The 16,135-nt window shown below is 56.4% G+C and overlaps 5 protein-coding genes across 5 annotated transcripts; 3 read left to right on the forward strand and 2 right to left on the reverse strand.

Annotated features, from left to right (window-relative positions):
- The first annotated feature begins 141 nt into the window (after positions 1 to 141).
- On the forward strand, positions 142 to 1,805 carry ACRALDRAFT_2053336 (uncharacterized protein). Its single transcript, XM_071021672.1, has one exon. It carries the CDS (start codon positions 436 to 438, stop codon positions 1,696 to 1,698), a length of 1,263 nt encoding a protein of 420 aa, XP_070874983.1. The 5' UTR covers positions 142 to 435; the 3' UTR covers positions 1,699 to 1,805.
- Positions 1,806 to 4,986: 3,181 nt separating this feature from the next.
- ACRALDRAFT_2042197 (uncharacterized protein) lies at positions 4,987 to 8,352 on the forward strand (the record flags this gene model as incomplete). The annotated part of the gene is made up of 5 exons (XM_071021229.1): positions 4,987 to 5,141; positions 5,261 to 5,356; positions 5,600 to 6,859; positions 6,939 to 7,879; positions 7,952 to 8,352. The coding sequence occupies 5 exons, from the start codon at positions 4,987 to 4,989 to the stop codon at positions 8,350 to 8,352; spliced, it is 2,853 nt and encodes a 950-aa protein (XP_070874984.1).
- A 493-nt stretch (positions 8,353 to 8,845) lies between these two features.
- Positions 8,846 to 10,516, forward strand: ACRALDRAFT_2059232 (uncharacterized protein; the record flags this gene model as incomplete). Its single annotated transcript, XM_071021870.1, has 7 exons — positions 8,846 to 9,230; positions 9,333 to 9,502; positions 9,585 to 9,674; positions 9,709 to 10,020; positions 10,119 to 10,259; positions 10,397 to 10,439; positions 10,488 to 10,516. The coding sequence occupies 7 exons, from the start codon at positions 8,846 to 8,848 to the stop codon at positions 10,514 to 10,516; spliced, it is 1,170 nt and encodes a 389-aa protein (XP_070874985.1).
- On the reverse strand, positions 10,408 to 12,988 carry ACRALDRAFT_1050762 (uncharacterized protein). The gene is made up of 4 exons (XM_071015650.1): positions 12,415 to 12,988; positions 11,978 to 12,354; positions 11,085 to 11,905; positions 10,408 to 10,974 (listed from the first exon to the last, which is right to left on the reverse strand). Exons 1-4 carry the CDS (start codon positions 12,696 to 12,698, stop codon positions 10,642 to 10,644), a joined length of 1,815 nt encoding a protein of 604 aa, XP_070874986.1. The 5' UTR covers positions 12,699 to 12,988; the 3' UTR covers positions 10,408 to 10,641.
- A 444-nt stretch (positions 12,989 to 13,432) lies between these two features.
- Positions 13,433 to 14,883, reverse strand: ACRALDRAFT_1050759 (uncharacterized protein). Its single transcript, XM_071015649.1, has 3 exons — positions 14,440 to 14,883; positions 13,947 to 14,382; positions 13,433 to 13,886 (listed from the first exon to the last, which is right to left on the reverse strand). The coding sequence occupies exons 1-3, from the start codon at positions 14,727 to 14,729 to the stop codon at positions 13,665 to 13,667; spliced, it is 948 nt and encodes a 315-aa protein (XP_070874987.1). The 5' UTR covers positions 14,730 to 14,883; the 3' UTR covers positions 13,433 to 13,664.
- Between the last annotated feature and the right edge of the window lie 1,252 nt (positions 14,884 to 16,135).

The raw sequence follows: 16,135 nt of genomic DNA on the forward strand, positions 1-16,135 counted from the left end.
TAGGTAAACCTCCTACAACATGTTATCATTGATTGTTGCAACGCAGAATATGCAATCGACGCATATGTATATACCGAAAGATTGGGTACAAATAGAATGTACCTTGTGTAGCATCATTTCAACTCGATACAAAGACCAACGACGCTTCATCCTCGTTGAGCCAATCTCCGAAACAACAACCCCTATAGGCCGCTCAAAAGAATCTTCGACAAAGGATTCCGTCTCATAGATTGAATACCGTCACTACCGGTCATTGCGCGACCTCTTTCCCATCTTCGCTCATCTGCCGTCCACTCGGCTCTCTCTGTCCTGCAGCTCAGACGACGAGACCCGCCTCATCTAGGACCAGCGAACACTCCCTCAGCAGCACCGCCTTGCCAATTGAGGATATCACAGCTTTCAGATTTGTTACCTTACTCTTACTCTTTACACGCGATGCCGGGAAGTGATCGCTACAACGGGAGGAACTCACGGACCCGGTCTCGGTCTCGGTCTCCAGACGGGAGACGTAGGCGACAGCACGCGTCAAGGTCCAGATCCAGGTCGCCGCAGGGCTCGCGCCACCATCGCGACCGTCGCTATCGCACAAGGTCGCGCGACGGAGAACGCCGCCGCCGCGAGCCATCCAGGACACAGTCGCCCGCGAAGGACTATGGACGCCGTGATCGCCGTCACGGACGACACGGCTCGTCTACGCCGCGCGGCGACATGCCCGCTTCCCTTCCCTTGGACGCCCGGCCGCTTACCAAATCTGACTTTGACACCTTTCGACCCCTCTTTGCGTACTATCTTGACCTCCAGAAGGGCAAGTCGCTCGCGGGCATGGATGAGAGGGAGGCCAGGGGACGGTGGAAAAGTTTCCGGGGAAAGTGGAACCGGGGGGAGTTGAGGGAAGGGTGGTATGATCCGGACATGTTTGCTACGGCCAGGGAGAGGGCGGCGGAACTACTTTCCCCGGAGCCTGAGTCACGCGACGGGACAGTGTCGCGTCAGTCATTCAAGTCTCGAGATCAGCGTGATGAAGACGAGGAACGTCGGTATAGGGATGAAAGTCGGGAACAGGATCGCTCTAGGGGCGGTAGTCACTCAAAGGACGACAGGGGCGACAGTAGGATTGGGGACGATAACCGAGACGACGAGGACGACGACGATGACGATGATGATGATGACGACATGATCCCCCCGCTACCACCGACAATACGGGCCAAGTCAGGCCGCATGGGTCCCAAGATGCCAACCCTAGACGACCTCGCCGCGCGACGCGAAGAGCGCGCGTCAGAAGGGCGGGCGGCACGCGAGAGGGGGATAGAAGACATCCGGGCGGCGCGGGCGAGGGACCGCAAGGAGCAGAAGGAGCGGTTGGAGGAGCTGGTGCCGCGCGCTGAACCGGGAACACGGGAGAGGCGACTGGAGAAGCGGGCGGCGGTGAACGAGAAGATGCGCGGGTTCCGGGACAAGTCGCCCGGGGGTGACGCGGCGGTGGGGGACGGCGAACTGATGGGGGGCGGCGACGGGCTGGAGGAGCTGCGGAGGGAGCGGGCGCGGGAGGAGCGGCGCAAGACGGAGAGGGAGCTGCGGCGGGAGGAGATTGCGCGGGCGAAGGAGGCCGAGCGGGAGGAGCGGATGCGGTTGTGGCGGGAGCGGGAGGAGGGGACGATGAAGGGGCTCAAGGAACTGGCGAAGCAGCGGTTTGGATGAGGGATGGGATGTATGTATGTACTACGCCGGACGGACCTTATTTGAAGTTAATAATCTCGGGGTTAGTAGGGCGCGTTTATTATGCAGCATGTGCGTATTGTTTAAACATTCTTGTGAATTCCTGTGGCGACGACACGCTTGTGTCTTTGGAGTCTGTAACACCAGGCAAGCGTCAGGTCCAGTAGGCATGGTATGGTATACAGACCAGTTGGTTCACTCGTTCAGTAGCTCCCCGTACGGCTGGTGGGACCCCAAGGCGCCATAGGCACACTGCACTGGGTTCCTTGTCTAGGTACCTGGCCAAAAACTGGGTGCCGTGCGATGGGAATGTGGTGACAATATGTTAAGGTCCTTGGGATATCTCGCCGGCTTTGCGAGAAATCCATGATACCCGTTCTGCATCGAAATCGACATCGAAATCGACATCGGAACCACCCGAGGCCGAACGGGAAGCCACGCACCAATAAGACTCGGGACAAAACATCCACATGCCGTTAATAGAAGTCCGAGGTATAAGTATGGCGGACGGGATCTACTGAATAATAGTATCCGGCCATCTTTGCAGTTTTTCGGTTGAGCGAGGGGCCGGGACGTTGTGTTCCATGTGATCCGGAGGTAAGACTACTTCGTACAACGTACATCTGTCTGGTACGGTAGTGAGCTAACCCCAACCACCCACCCCCACACTCTGGGGCCCCAGGCTCCCATGTCAGTGCGTTTGGGGGGTAAACGCCGATGTTAGTTGGGTACTTTTGAAAGAATCCGCTGACCCCAAGTTTCTCTCCTCTTTTGGTCTCTTCCCCCACCACCTACGAATATGCGACGCTGTTCGTATACTAATATTGTTGCGCTTGTGTCCTATAAACGTGGGTGGCACGAATAGGCTAATAATGATCGTTAGCAGTGCCTCTCTCGGGTAACACAGGAAAAGGCTTCTTCCCAAACAGTCGGAATCACGGAGTGCCACCCATTACATAAGGGATCCCTTACATAATCGGCTAGACACATATGTACCCAAGTCGTTGAGGTTGGCGCATCTTCCGGGCTCTTCTAACGGGAACATTACGGAGTACCACGGAGTTCAACGTGCGAATGTAATGGTCAACGGGTGCGGGGAACTTGAAGCCCATAAGCGTTTTTGATACTATCTGACATTGATTGGTATTATTACTGCTGTACGTTGTACATGTACTTCCCACTCCGTAGAGCCGAGGCAGAGGCAATCCACCCGTCATCCACTGTCACTGGTGGAGGCAGCTGCACCCACCTTCTCCAATGCGGAGTCGAAACCCCAGATTGCTGATAAATTAGGAAGTCTTGGCTCTTCCTGACCCCGACCCCAGATTTTGGGATTTCTTCACTGTCGCCATCAGTCTGTCTGGGCCACAAGTTTCACAGCTCGTTCCTACTCTGCCTACCACCGTGCCTTATCGTAGTCTACCGCGACTTACAAATGACTGCCGCACGTACTTTGTATGCGAAAAGAATTACTTCATGCCCAGCCAATGCGCACTGCGACGTGACGACGCGCAGCGGCCAGTGGGGTGTCCTCAAATTGGCACGAATAGTCGCATGTCACGTTCCAAACTAAGTGGTTCGTACCCAGGTCCGTATATCCATTCCCAACGTAGCCCCATCAGAAGAAGCAAACCCAAACAATGAAAATGACATGGTGCCACAATTCCCCGACTAGGTACCGCAGCCCACTGTACACATACGTAGGTACATTGTATGTACATACGTACAGTACAGTACATCCCCCACATCTCCCAAAGCCCGCCCACTTGCCATCACCCCCTCAGTTCTGCCCTTTCCCCGCCAGTCCGCCTGTCTTTGAGGTTCTTCATCCACCCACTTCCCGTCAAGACCTGTTACCTCTCTCTACCAACTGACATTCCCAGCTAGTGTAATGCTGTTCCCCTCTTTCTTCTGCTTCCCACCCTATTCGTATCCTCGTCTTCGACTTGTTCTCCAAGAAACGCACACAGACAGCTGTCTTCTTACCACCCATTATCCATCCCCGCGGCGTGTCCCTAGCTAGCGAGCTTATCCTTTTTCACGACCGCCTTGCGATTCCGACATACAAACAAACTGGCACTCGACGTTTACGAACAAACGGCCGACGCCGGGGTTGACGACAAACGATAGGCAAAGACAACGGCAGTAACGGCAACTACGGCAACAACAACAACGGCCTGGGCCAGGACAGCGAGACACAATACGAACAGAACAGTCCAGAGGCTCTTGAGATTCATCTTGGGCTCGATTATTCCTGTCAAGCCACCCTCTCAAATCCCTGACTCCGTTCGTCGTCGCTTGTCCCTCCGTCCCATCTCTCCTCACCGCTGCCGCCCCCATTCTCCATCTTCCCCGCCTTTTTCCCTTCGCGCGCCTTTCCCCTTCTCATCATTCGCGCCATCCCTCCATTTTATCCAGGTCAGGACTCCACGTCTATTATTATAGACCCTCCGCTTCGAGTACATGCTTCGCCTTCATCACGCGAGCACCCGAGCCACCCAGAGAAAAAAACCACCCCAACACCAACCAAACGCTGCCCCAGCCTACCCTACCGGCGATCCAGACCTGCATCGTCTGCGTCACCCGCCAACCCTGGCTCATCGCCTCGCTCCCACGTTTCTCTTCACACCTAGGGCAAACGCGGCACCAATCTTTCCTCTTCTGGCGCCTGGCCAGCTCCCTCCGTGGCCTGCCATCGCCTCATCTGCTCGTCTAGTTCCCCAACCACCGAAAAGAGCATGGCCTAGGGGAGTACATACCTAGAGCCATCCTTGACCAACGTCCCAAGAGCCGACCCGAAGGATACTCTCTGTTCTATTTTCCTAAGAGTTCCGCGAGAGGGGTCTGTGCCCCCCCCCCCCCCCCCTCCTCTGGCCCCCCACTCGAGTAGAGAAAGCGAACAGCGACAGACCAGACACAGATGAATGAACCAACCCTCGTTTGAATAGCGGACAACGGGACACCATATTGTTTATCAACGCTTTTCGCGCCGCCGCGTGGAACGAGGAAAAAGAGGCGGGATTCTTCCCCCGAAGACGGACTTCTTCTGCCCCTCCCCGGGTCCCTCTGTCCACGTGGATCCTTTTCACTTTCTCTCTCTCCCTCCCTCCCTCTCTCGCTCCCCCGTTTCTCTCTTTTGCGACCCTTCTCTCACTCATCTTCCGGCTCCCCCACTTCTCAACTGCTGTTGTTGTGTAAGCCGCGCACGTCTCATCACCGCCTGCCGCCGCTCCACGCGAGCAATTGGGGCCGTGTGGAATTCTCAAAACAATGCTCCCCGTCCAGTCTATCGAGGCCCAGCCTCCTCACCTTAGTTCGGCCATGAGTGCTCCCGGCAGCGCCTCCGCACCACCCCTTGGGGAACCCGCCGAGAAGCAACAGAAACCAAAAACCTTGCCCTGCAAGTACTGCAGCAAACGCTTCAGGTAAAGTGACATTGTCCCTTGTCTTGGCCACCCCTGGGGGTGGATTCCCCCCCGCCTTTTTGTTTCTCTCCCTCTCTTCTCTTCCCGGTTTATTGACTGATATCGATTCTTCACTCTAGGCGCGTAGAGCACGTGCAAAGGCATGAGCGCACTCACACTAAAGAAAAACCCTTCTCGTGTGGTTGGGCTCGTTGCGGGAAAACCTTCGGACGTCGGTGAGTTGTTATAATTCTCTAGTCTTCTGAATTACCCTCCCCTCTCTTCCCCTCCCACGCACTCACCGCACATGGACGGCGGTATTTTCTCCTTTTTTTTTCCTTTCTTCTTTTTCCTTTCCCCTATTCCACTCACTTCCCATATCATATCTCTCCCCTCTCTTCCCCCCGCCTTCCCCCGCCTTCCCCCCTGATCTCCGCTAGCCGCGCCGCTTGAGGGACGGGAGCTTATATGGACATCAGTGATCTTTTGGTGCGGCACGAGAAACTCGTCCACCTCAACGAAGGAAGCAGTAATAGAGATGCCAACCGGTTGAGGAAGTCGTCCGGTGGTGGGGGCCAGCAGCCCCCCTCGTCCGAGAACCATGGGGACCATGAGATGCTTAACGCTCAGCAAAACCCCGTTCAACCTCCGCGACAAATTCACCTTGGGACAACACATACTCCTCAGCAACCTCCCCAACCCCTCCATCCTCACCAACAGCCGCCACCTCAGCCGCCGTCGCATCAACCCCAACAGTATCGCCAGGACCCCGTCACCTCCGCTGGCCCATCGACACACCCGAGAGATCTTCGCTTTCAGCAGTCTCGTGGTGCGGCCTGCAATCTGGATCTTCTGTCAGATGCCGCCCTTGCCAGCGAAGTCACTCCTGTGCAACCCATGATGACCGACATGGGACAGTCTCAGACGCCGCATGCGAGAATCAAGTCGTACGGCGAGCCCGTTGGATACTCCGAACGTCCGCGCGAAGAGCCGCCTGTCCTGGCGCCGGCGTTCGCACCACAACCTGCCCCTCCGCCGTACGACGACTACAATCTCTTCCTTGACGAGTTTGGTAGCTCGTCCCATTTCCTTCCGCCACCTTTTGAACCCGACCAGCAAAACGGCGGCATGTGGCCAAGGCCGCCTGGCGACTTGGGCCACCGGGGTCCTTCCAAACCCGGGTCGCAATATCCCTCGCGGTTCCCCTCCGTCCAGCCAGACGGCCGCGAGGGCCCAGAAGGACCTCCCAGGAGCGGCGACGAATCGCTGCCGCGCGCTCCTCCGCTGCGGATTTCCGCCGCCGACCATGGCGTCATCAAAAACAGGTTGGAGGAGTTCTCCTCTGTTCTTCCCAACGACTTTGTCTTCCCCTCGCGCCACACCCTGACCCGGTTCCTCGAAGGGTACATCGGCGGCTTTCACGAATATCTCCCCTTCCTCCACCTCCCGAGCCTCACGCCTGCAGAGATGGCTCCCGAACTGCTGCTTGCCATTCTCGCCGTCGGCGCCCAGTATCGGTTCGAGAGTCATCGCGGCCATGCCCTCTGGTACGCGGCCAAAGCAGTTGCCCTGGAACAGATCCGGCGGAGGCACAGCCACGAGGTTCATGCGCTTCTTCCTACGCCCGCTGCGTACAGCCCGCACTCGACGAGGCCGTCCCCCAGTGCCGGTTTTCGGCACACGTTTGCCTCGGCACAGCAAGAACGGCCCATGACACAGGATACACATCGGGAGCCATTGTGAGTTCCTCTTTTCTCCCTTATTCTCTGCCCGGCCGAGGGCCTTCATCATACTAACCCGTGGCCCGTCTTGATGTAGCTCGCCGAATACTCCCCAAGCTAGGTTGGAGACCATCCAGGCCGTTCTGCTCCTCTTTGCTGTAGGGCTTTGGGGCGCCAATGCTATCCTGCACGAGGCGCTTTCGCTCCAGAGCCACATCGCCATCTTAGTTCGTGAAGAAGGCCTGGCCGCTGAATCCAGCCCCGGGGCTGCCCCCGACTGGGAGACATGGATACGACTGGAGGGCGCCTCGCGCACGAAACTGATAGCATTCTGCTTCTTCAACCTATGCAGCATAGCCTACAACATGCCGCCGCTCATTTTCACGTCAGACGTGAACCTCTTCCTGCCCTATCCGTCTCAGCTGTGGAGGGCCGAGACGGCGTGGCAGTGGCAAGAGGCACGGCAAGCGTTCTCGCCGGTAGACATTACGGTCCACGACGCGTTCGCCAGGCTGTTCGGCAGGTCACCGCAGGCACTGCCCCCACACATCTCGGCACTGGGCCACTACGTGTTGATCCACGCCATCATGCAGCACATTTACCTGCTCAAACAGACGTCCTTTGCCCTGAGTTCGCCCTTTGAGCCGCAGAGAGGACTCAAACCAGACGACGTCGAGGATGTGACGCAGGCCCTGCGGGTCTGGCAAGGCAGCTTCGAGCACCGACGCCAGCTGCGAGGGCCAGAGCCGGTGGGGACGGGCGACTCCTTCCCCGGCGGGCCCGTGGCTTTCAACGCGACGGCCCTTCTCCGACTTGCCTACATCCGGCTGTACGCCGATATCCCGCCCAGTCGGGCCCTGGAGACGCGCGACCATTTGCTGATCGCGTCGTCTCTCACCAACATACCGCTTCTGGTTCGCAGTTTGCGGCTGCACAGAGCCGTCTTCCAGGCGATCCATGCCCTCTCGATACTGGTCAAGGCCGGTGTCAATTACGTGGCCAGGACAAAGTCACTGGAATGGAGCATTCAGCACTCTCGTAAGTGGACTGTTTAGTCTTCCGAGACAAAAGAAAATCCTTTTCCACTTTCTTTCGCTGACAATGAAACAGTGTGCAACTTTGAATGCGCCGTACTATTGTCCAAGTGGCTGCTGACGCTCTCCGCGATCGGGCCCAACGATCCGCCGGTGTCTCCTGAAGAGAAGAACCTGCTCGAAATGGTGCGACGGATGCTGGACGAGACGGAATTCGCTGTTCCCATCGACCCCTCCCTGGGCGGTCCAACTACTGGGCAGCCCCCTAGCATGGAAGCCATCGCCGGGGACAGCACGAGGCTGAGGCAGCTGGCAGCGGCAGTGATTCGACTCTGGGCGGAGACGTTCAAGGGTTCACATATATTCGACATGGTCCGGGTGATGGGGTCGAGCTTGGACGGGTATGCGAATCTCGTCGAGAAACCGAGAGACCGAACACCCCTCGGACGGATGGCGCCACAGGCCGGGCTTGGCTGATGGTGTCGTGATTTATGAAGGTGGGAATGGGAGACGGTGAACTGAAAATGGGAATCAAAATTGGGCGGTGCTGATTTTCAGTGAATGCTCTTGTTGGGTGTCTTGGGTTTGTTTTCCAGAGTCATCAATGGATTGCTCTCTGCAAGTTGTTACTGTCTTAAAAGATACCCAATTCAATACGGAAAAGGCTTTCCTCTACTGAGATACAATGTGTTAAGATGGAAGAGATGTGATTAGGGGGAGAAGTTCTAGCGGGTGTATTGGTGTATTGGGAGTCTACTATCCGGACATTAGTGGATGGGATGGCATACGAAGTATGTGTGATTAGTCATGAAGTACCGGTATGTGTCACGTGACTACGCGTGTATTCTGCCCGCTTTTGGCGCAATGACACGCAATGGATCGTGATGCAACCACGGGTTCCCTTTGAGTCTCGAGTAATCATCCACGATAAAGCACTGACGGCATTTCACTATTAAAACAAGACGCCAAAATGCCACGGAAGCGCGCGGCATCTTCGGCTATTCATGAGAGACCCCCGCGTCGTTCGGGGCGCATTTCCAGCACCAAGAAAAGCGCGTACTTTGAAGATGGCGACGATCTGGGCAAGCATGAGGATGACGAATATGACCATAAGTCTGGCGCCGATGCGGAGGACGACGAGGTAGTGGAGGATAAGGTCGAGGGAGCAGACGACGATCACCATGGCGAAGAAGACGACGACGAGGACTCGGACGCACCGCCGCGCGTGGTCGTGTTGCCACTGAAGAAACTCCGCGGGCTGGACGGCGTCGAGTACGAAGCCGAGAAACTGCATAAAAACACCCTTTTGTTCCTCCGGGATTTGCAGGCGAATAACAGGAGGGCTTGGCTGAAGAGTGAATCCATCCAACACCGTCCCTTTGAGCGTCTCCCAGATGTTTAAAAACAACGCTCTGGTCTATTTTGACTAACGAGGTGAACCAAATCGCGGCTGCTAGGTAACGATGGCGAGTACCGGCGCGCCTTGAAGGACTGGGAGTCGTTCGTCGAGACTTTCACGGCCAAGATCATCGAGGCGGACGATACCATACCCCCTCTGCCGCCCAAGGACTTTATTTTCCGTGTTCATCGCGATATCCGCTTTACCAAGGACCCGACTCCGTACAAGGTGTGTGGATGCATGCGAACCCCAAAACTGTACCGTCACATCTGGGTTGGTCTATTCTATTCTGACGCTGAATCATCCACAGCCACACTTCTCGGCGGCGTGGTCCCGCACAGGGCGCAAGGGCCCGTACGCGTGTTACTACGTCCACGTCGAGCCGGGCGGGAACTGCTTTGTGGGGCGGCGGGCTATGGCGCCCGCCGGCCAAGCAAGTGCAGGATATCCGTTGGCACATTGATGAGTGGCCAGAACAGTGGCGGCAGATACTCAACGAAGAGCGGTTCAAGCGGACGTTCCTCGCGGAGAGGATAGAGTTGAGGAAGATGCAGGAGCAGGAGCAGAAGCAAGAGCCAGGCGTGGCCGGTTCGAGTGCCGGCAGGAGGAGACGCGTCAGAGTTGGTTGGTTGGGAGGTTTTTGGGCTGCGGATCCCGAGGTCCAAAGGCGTCGCGACGAACGGGAGGCTGCCGTTAAAGCGTTTGTGGAGGCGAACCAGTTCAGTGCGCTCAAGACGAGGCCCAAGGTCTGTCTATGGTTTAATATTGTCTTTGCTTTGCCGTCTTTTCGCTTTCCGTTCTTATTTGCTTATGTGCGCCGAGACTGACGTGAATTATCTGACAGGGCTACCTCGCATCTCATGAGGATATTGAACTCCTCAAGCTGCGGAGCTATACGGTCGGCGTCCCTGTTGACGACGACATCTTTACTAGGGACGACGCACAGGACAGGTTGGCTGAAATTATTCAAGCCTTGGTCCCATTTGTGAGTTTTATTCGTTTTGGTGTTCGATTCGGGTCACCCTTATCGGATTCCGGCGTCTCACATGTCCGATACTATCCTATGCAAGGGGGACTATACGGACACTCTAGACACAAGACGACTAACGTGTTCGATACTAGGTTACCTTTTTGAATCGTGTGACCCTGCCTGATTCTTCCGAGAGTGAAAATGAGTTTGCGGGAGGAGAGGGAAACGTTGACCAGGATGAAGACGAAGACGAAGACGAAGACGAGGCCTGACGCGCGATTGATTTCAGTGTCTCATGAACGGCGATATCTACACCCATCATCCAATTCACGGCAACAATAACCAGTCATATTGCATCCGCTACATTCACTTACACTACATATACCAACGCGTCCCCCTAGCAACCGCACACGTTGAGCACGGCGACCAAGGGATCATGGTCGCTGACGAGGTCAGGATAAGACAGCCAGGCAGCCAAGTGGATATGTTCAATCTTGGCCTGCTCATTCACCAGAGCGGGACTGACGTAGATGTGGTCGAGCTGCTGCGAGTTCATGTCGAAAACGTAGCTGTAGCGCTCCGTCTCGGGCAGGCTGTGGGTGCTGAGATGGGTCATGTTGTATTTTTCCCGGAGGAGGACCTGGGGCTGAACAAAGTCAAACTCGTTGAAGTCGCCGGCGGCAATGATGCGGGCCTTGGGATCTTGAGCGAGGATCGATTCAATGAAATTCTGTCACCACACGAAGGACTTGTCAGCATTGTGGCATTCTACCAGTGAATGGCACACAAGGAGTTCAAAGCAAGGGCAAGGGATGGGGAAGGGGAAAAAGTCAAACGCACCCCGATGCTCTCGACCTGTTCAGTGCGCTTCTCGACGCCGTTGTTGACGGGAGGGCGAGGGTCGCCGTGCAAAGTGGACGAACCGCCCTTGGAGCCATTATGCACATTGACGGTGAAGAAGGGCTTGTTCCTGGGCCCGCGAACGGCGCGCCAGGCAGCGACGAGGGGCTTGCGGCTGGCGTCCCAGGCGGGATTCCCGACATCGATTCGGCCCGGGTTGAAGCTGAGGGCGGGACCGTCGACGACGACGGCCTCGTCGGTGCTGCTGCCCTGGTTGGGCTGGTACAGCTCGATGACGTCGGGGCGGTAGAGGTAGGCGTTGCGGATGTTGCCGCCGGGCTGGCCGCCATCCTGGTTACGGACGGGCTCGACCTCGACAAAGTCGTAGAGGACGCCGCCGCTCTGTTCCTCGATGGAGGCGGCGAGGGTGGCGAGGGTGAGGTTGGCGCTGACGACGTGGTCGTCGGTCGGGCCGTTGTTGTCCTGGACCTCCTGGACGAAAATCAGGTCGGGGGTGTTCATGTAGCGGACAATGTTGGCGGCAATGTCGGGTAGGTGGTCGGATTCGGTCCAGAGGTTCTCGACGTTGTAGGAGCCGACGGTGACGGCTCGGCAGTCGCCGCGGCTTTCCAGGGTGGTGGGATCCGCGTCGCTGGAGGCAGGGGCCTCGATTTCGACGGCGGTCAGGGGTAGGATGCGGTAGAAGCCGAAGGCGTAGGTCACAATGCCGGTAATGTCGGCGAATCGGTCTCCCATTTTGGACTCGGGGTTGCGGGTGCCGTCTAGCGGGGTGCCGATGACGATGGCCTCGGGGTTACCATCTTTTGGTTGGTTTTCACCCTTGGTCAGCAAAACGAACCCCTGAGACTATGGGGTGGTAGGAAACGACTCACCCTTGTCGGTCATGGTGAGACCGCCGTGCTCATTACGGCCGGTTGCAGGCCAGGTGCCGAGTACCCAGGTGTCACCGAACTGGTTGGGACGGGTCACACCAACAGGACTCTTGATGGTGACGAGCTCGCCGGAGAGGGCCTCCCAGAAATCCATGGCATACTGGGACGGATCGAGGACGGGATTCACGTCGGAGAGCCTAGCTACGTCGTTGGGGACGGCGAACACGTCGCCGTGGTCCAGGCCGCTGAATTGCTGGGTCGGGGGGTTCGGGGTGTCCTCGCCGACGACATAGGCGACAACCGGGTTGTGACGGGCGACGACTTGGACATTGCGAGGGCTTGTGATTTCGGTCAGGAACATGTGAGTGTCGGTGGACCTTTGGAGTATCTTCGTGTCAGTCTGGATGTACGAGCCCCGGGTCTAAGGTCCGTCGCACCTGTATTCAAGGATGGTGCCATCGAGCTGGATGACATCGCCCACGGCAAGGCCGTTACCGACGTTGCGATCAAAGACGTAGACGGCCTCGGAGGTCAAATCATCGTCGTCGGGCTGGGTGGAGCGGATCCAGAGGCCGTTGGGCCCCTTGGCAAGGACGAGACCCTCGACTGCGGTGACATTCTGGCCCTCGAAGGGGGATAGGAAGCGGTTGCCGTTGATCTCGGCAATGGTGGTAGCTGAGGCAAGCCCGATGGCCGATAGAAGAGCGACGGGGATCTTCATCTTGGGGCGGCGTTGATCTGACAGTCGATTTAGGAGTCTATAGGAGCCAATTGAGGTCCAGGGAAACCCTCGCGAGATTGACGAACAAGGGCTTGTCGTCACCCATTACAGCTGGAACGGGCAGGACACGATATTTGTAGGGTCGGCACGATTAATCAATCAGGGGCCTGGTGAGGATGGATCACTGCAGAGAGCTCCCACCCACCTGCATGCCATGCCTATGCAGGCGCCGATACCCGTCCCTTTGGGAGGAAGCGGGCCAGGGGTTTCTTATCGACTGTCCTGTCAGATGTCGCGGTGGGTGGCACGTTTCTTCCACGCGCCGAATCGGGAAAGGTCTAAGAGCGTCGGACAGGATGGTCTGCTCTTCAGGATCTCGCTCAATTCCTGGATCGGCACGGATCGAAGGTTGAAATGTTTCTGCTTTTCCTTGGACAGGAATAAAGAAGAAGAAAACTTGGTGAATGTCCGACGAAACCGCCTGCCGTCAATCCCTCGAGCACTCTGGGACCCATGAGCTCAGAACTTGTCTGTTCGTGTTGTTTAGACGGACAGATGAACAAACTGGTTGACCGCTCTTATGACCAAAGGGGCAGGTGGTTCAAGGCGCGGATGATACTCTGGACAGTCGATTTTCATGTGATTCTTCCCTTACGACCCCCACGCAGACAACCGTCCTGTCTCACCAAGTACCCTCTAAACCCTTCATTTTTATCTCCATTATAAGAGAAGACCTCGACAGTCCTGTGGGCCCAATTGGAATGGTGACTTCGCATTCATCAGAGAAACGTATGTGTTATAGTAAAGATGAAATTTTCCCAGCACTGTTATAAAACGCTCTAATCAAAATATATACAGGTAAATGGAGACGGTACAGGTATCACGTGACGCATCAAATCCTCTCCCCTGGTTTAAAACGAGGGAAATACAAGAAAAATAGAACAAGGAAAAGAACAATGGTCCAATTTACAGCTTCTGCTTGGCCGCATTGGCATAGATGCCCTTGTAGTTCTTGGGCGCAATGACGACGTTGTACTCGAGCTGCAGCTCGGCCTTGGGGTCGCCCTTGAGGGGCTTGAAGTCGCAGAGCAGGTCGTCCTTGACGGCGAAGACGGTGTCGGTCTCCAGCCAGGGGTCATCCTTGGGGTAGAGCTGCGTGGTGACGCCCTTGTAGTCGGGGTGGGAGACCTGGAGGGAAAGTGTCAGCACTGGATTTTTTTTTTGTCTCTCTACACCAACGGGACTCACCATGACGTGGATGTGGGCAGGACGCATGGGGTGGCGGTCCATGGCCTGGAGGAGCTGGTAGGCCGGGCCGTCGGTGGGCAGGCTGTAGGCGGTGGGGTGGTAGCAGTAAAAGTAGTAGCGGCCCTGGTCGTCGGCGCGGAACTTGCCGCGGAGGTTGTTGGGGGTCTGGTTGTCCGGGTCCTGGAAGTCGTACTTGCCGTTGGCGGAGGCCTGCCAGATGTCGAAGACGGCGCCGGGGATGCCCTTGCCGGTGGTCAGGTCGGTGATGGTGCCGTACATTTTGCAGACGCGGCCGCCCTCGCAGGGGTTCTGGATGATGGAGCTGCCGAGCTCGCGGAAGGGCGCGTTGGGGGACCAGAAGGGGCCGAGGATGGAGGAGGACGTGGGGTCGAGGTCGCCGTCGGCCACGATTTTGTTGGCGATTTCGTCGACGAGTCTGGAGGGTTAGTAAGGGAATAAAGGGAGAAGAAAGAAGGGAAAGAAAGGGACCTACGACTCGAGACCGAGAATGTCAGAGACACGGTGGGCCTCATTCCGCTGCGGCGTGGAGATTTGACCGATGGAATTGACGTAGTGGACGGCCGTCATCCACTCGTCCATGGTAAGCTCGACTTCCCGGGCAAAGTCGTGCAGGTGCCTGAAGAGCGCGGTGAAGAGCTGTCGGTTCCGGGGCGTCGTCTTGGGGCCCATGGTATCGATGACATGCTGGGTGAAGTTGGGGTCGAACCGATGCGCCCTGCTGGGCTGGCTGCTGCCGTTCTGACCGTTGGTTGAGGGAGCCATGGTGATGAGGGCTGTGACGAAAAAGAAAAGAGTTGTATTTCTTTTTTTCTTTTTTCTTTTGAGAGTTGAAGTTCGAATCTCGACTGGGAGGGTAAAGGAGGTGAGCGTGATAAGATGAAAAGTCTGGAGATGCGGAGGCGGAGGACATGAACATCCTTAAGTACAGAGGGAAATGCACATGGGATGGACATCAGCTGGCCTCTGGTCCACTGCTAGTGTCAAATCCCTCCATGAACTGCTCCCGTCATTTGGGATGGAGACGCCGACTGGGGGACCCCGATGCCGAAGGGCAAGGCCGCTCTGTGGCGTTGTACTCAGTACGGAGTAGCCTCTGGGAAGAGAGAGTGGGAGAAAATACGTGTACCCCGCATAACGCTACGGACCCACATTTCTACGGCATATCGGAACTCCGACACGGCTCTCGTGGACGGCTCTCACCATAGACTACCTACTGAGTACACTAGATTCATGTACTTTGTAGCGTCAATTTGATATCATCAACATCGGGAGTCCCGGATGACGGTGTATTGAAGGACACCGACCAGTCAAAGATTTGTATTTGGCGATCGCCCACGACATTTTCTCATGGCGTCCTATGGCTCTCCCACAGCATCTACACTAGAATAGCTTGCATGAATTGGTACTATAAACCTGTAAAACACAACTGTCAATATGCCGTCGGTTTGTCTTGTATCTCCAAGGTATGGTACCTTGCAGTCTGTGGAACCACACCGAAGAATCACCCCCGGATCGAAAGAACCCGCGTGGGGAAGGTCTAAAAGTTTGTCGGCACCATGATATCGTGTGGTATCGTCCCATGATCAGCTGGTTCAATTGATCAGATACTGCAAAAAACAGATTTCAAAATATCCTCTTCATGCCGGGTGGGTAGCCGATGGAAATAAGGGAAGAAAAGTGTCAAGATACCTTGGGTACGACAAAAGTAACATCCCTATACATCTGCCGCCGTAATTCCCGAAAGCCCCTCCTACGTTTTCAGGTTCCTCGACTTGGGACGACCCCCACTTGGCGGGGTACGTTGCGGCTTGTCGCAGTCTTCTGGAAAATTGTCGGGGCAAAATCCGGCCCGCAGACGTCATTTCTCATCCCATCCGACCAATCACCTGTCGTCTATATCCATCAGTCACAGCTCCAAGGTACATGGTACTTCCTTGCCTTTTCTCCCCCCCACACCCTCCCGACCCCAATGCCGTCGTCTTTCCCCTCCCCCATGGGAACTAGATCTGGACTCAAGTCAATCGACCCCCTCCGCATGCATGGTGATGGACACTCGAACCATACCCTACTGCTTTGCCGGTGGCGGCGAGTCCGCTAACTGCCATCGGGGATTATAGTACAAAGTAAGCTACATGTAATGTAGCTAGGTACTTGGTACCCCGTACTTC

Source organism: Sodiomyces alcalophilus, assembly GCF_042370955.1.
Source record: "Sodiomyces alcalophilus JCM 7366 unplaced genomic scaffold ACRALscaffold_4, whole genome shotgun sequence".
Lineage (NCBI taxonomy): Eukaryota > Fungi > Ascomycota > Sordariomycetes > Glomerellales > Plectosphaerellaceae > Sodiomyces > Sodiomyces alcalophilus.

Excerpts from the sequence above, each read along its gene's own strand:
- ACRALDRAFT_2053336 (XM_071021672.1), top strand. The coding sequence starts at position 436 with ATGCCGGGAAGTGATCGCTACAACGGGAGGAACTCACGGACCCGGTCT.
- ACRALDRAFT_1050762 (XM_071015650.1), bottom strand. The coding sequence starts at position 12,698 with ATGAAGATCCCCGTCGCTCTTCTATCGGCCATCGGGCTTGCCTCAGCT. Across the intron at positions 12,355-12,414 it reads GGCACCATCCTTGAATACAG|GTCCACCGACACTCACATGT; the intron begins GTGCGACGGACC and ends GATACTCCAAAG. Across the intron at positions 10,975-11,084 it reads AACAGGTCGAGAGCATCGGG|AATTTCATTGAATCGATCCT; the intron begins GTGCGTTTGACT and ends GTGTGGTGACAG.
- ACRALDRAFT_1050759 (XM_071015649.1), bottom strand. The coding sequence starts at position 14,729 with ATGGCTCCCTCAACCAACGGTCAGAACGGCAGCAGCCAGCCCAGCAGG. Across the intron at positions 14,383-14,439 it reads GACATTCTCGGTCTCGAGTC|ACTCGTCGACGAAATCGCCA; the intron begins GTAGGTCCCTTT and ends CTAACCCTCCAG. Across the intron at positions 13,887-13,946 it reads CTGCCCACATCCACGTCATG|GTCTCCCACCCCGACTACAA; the intron begins GTGAGTCCCGTT and ends CTTTCCCTCCAG.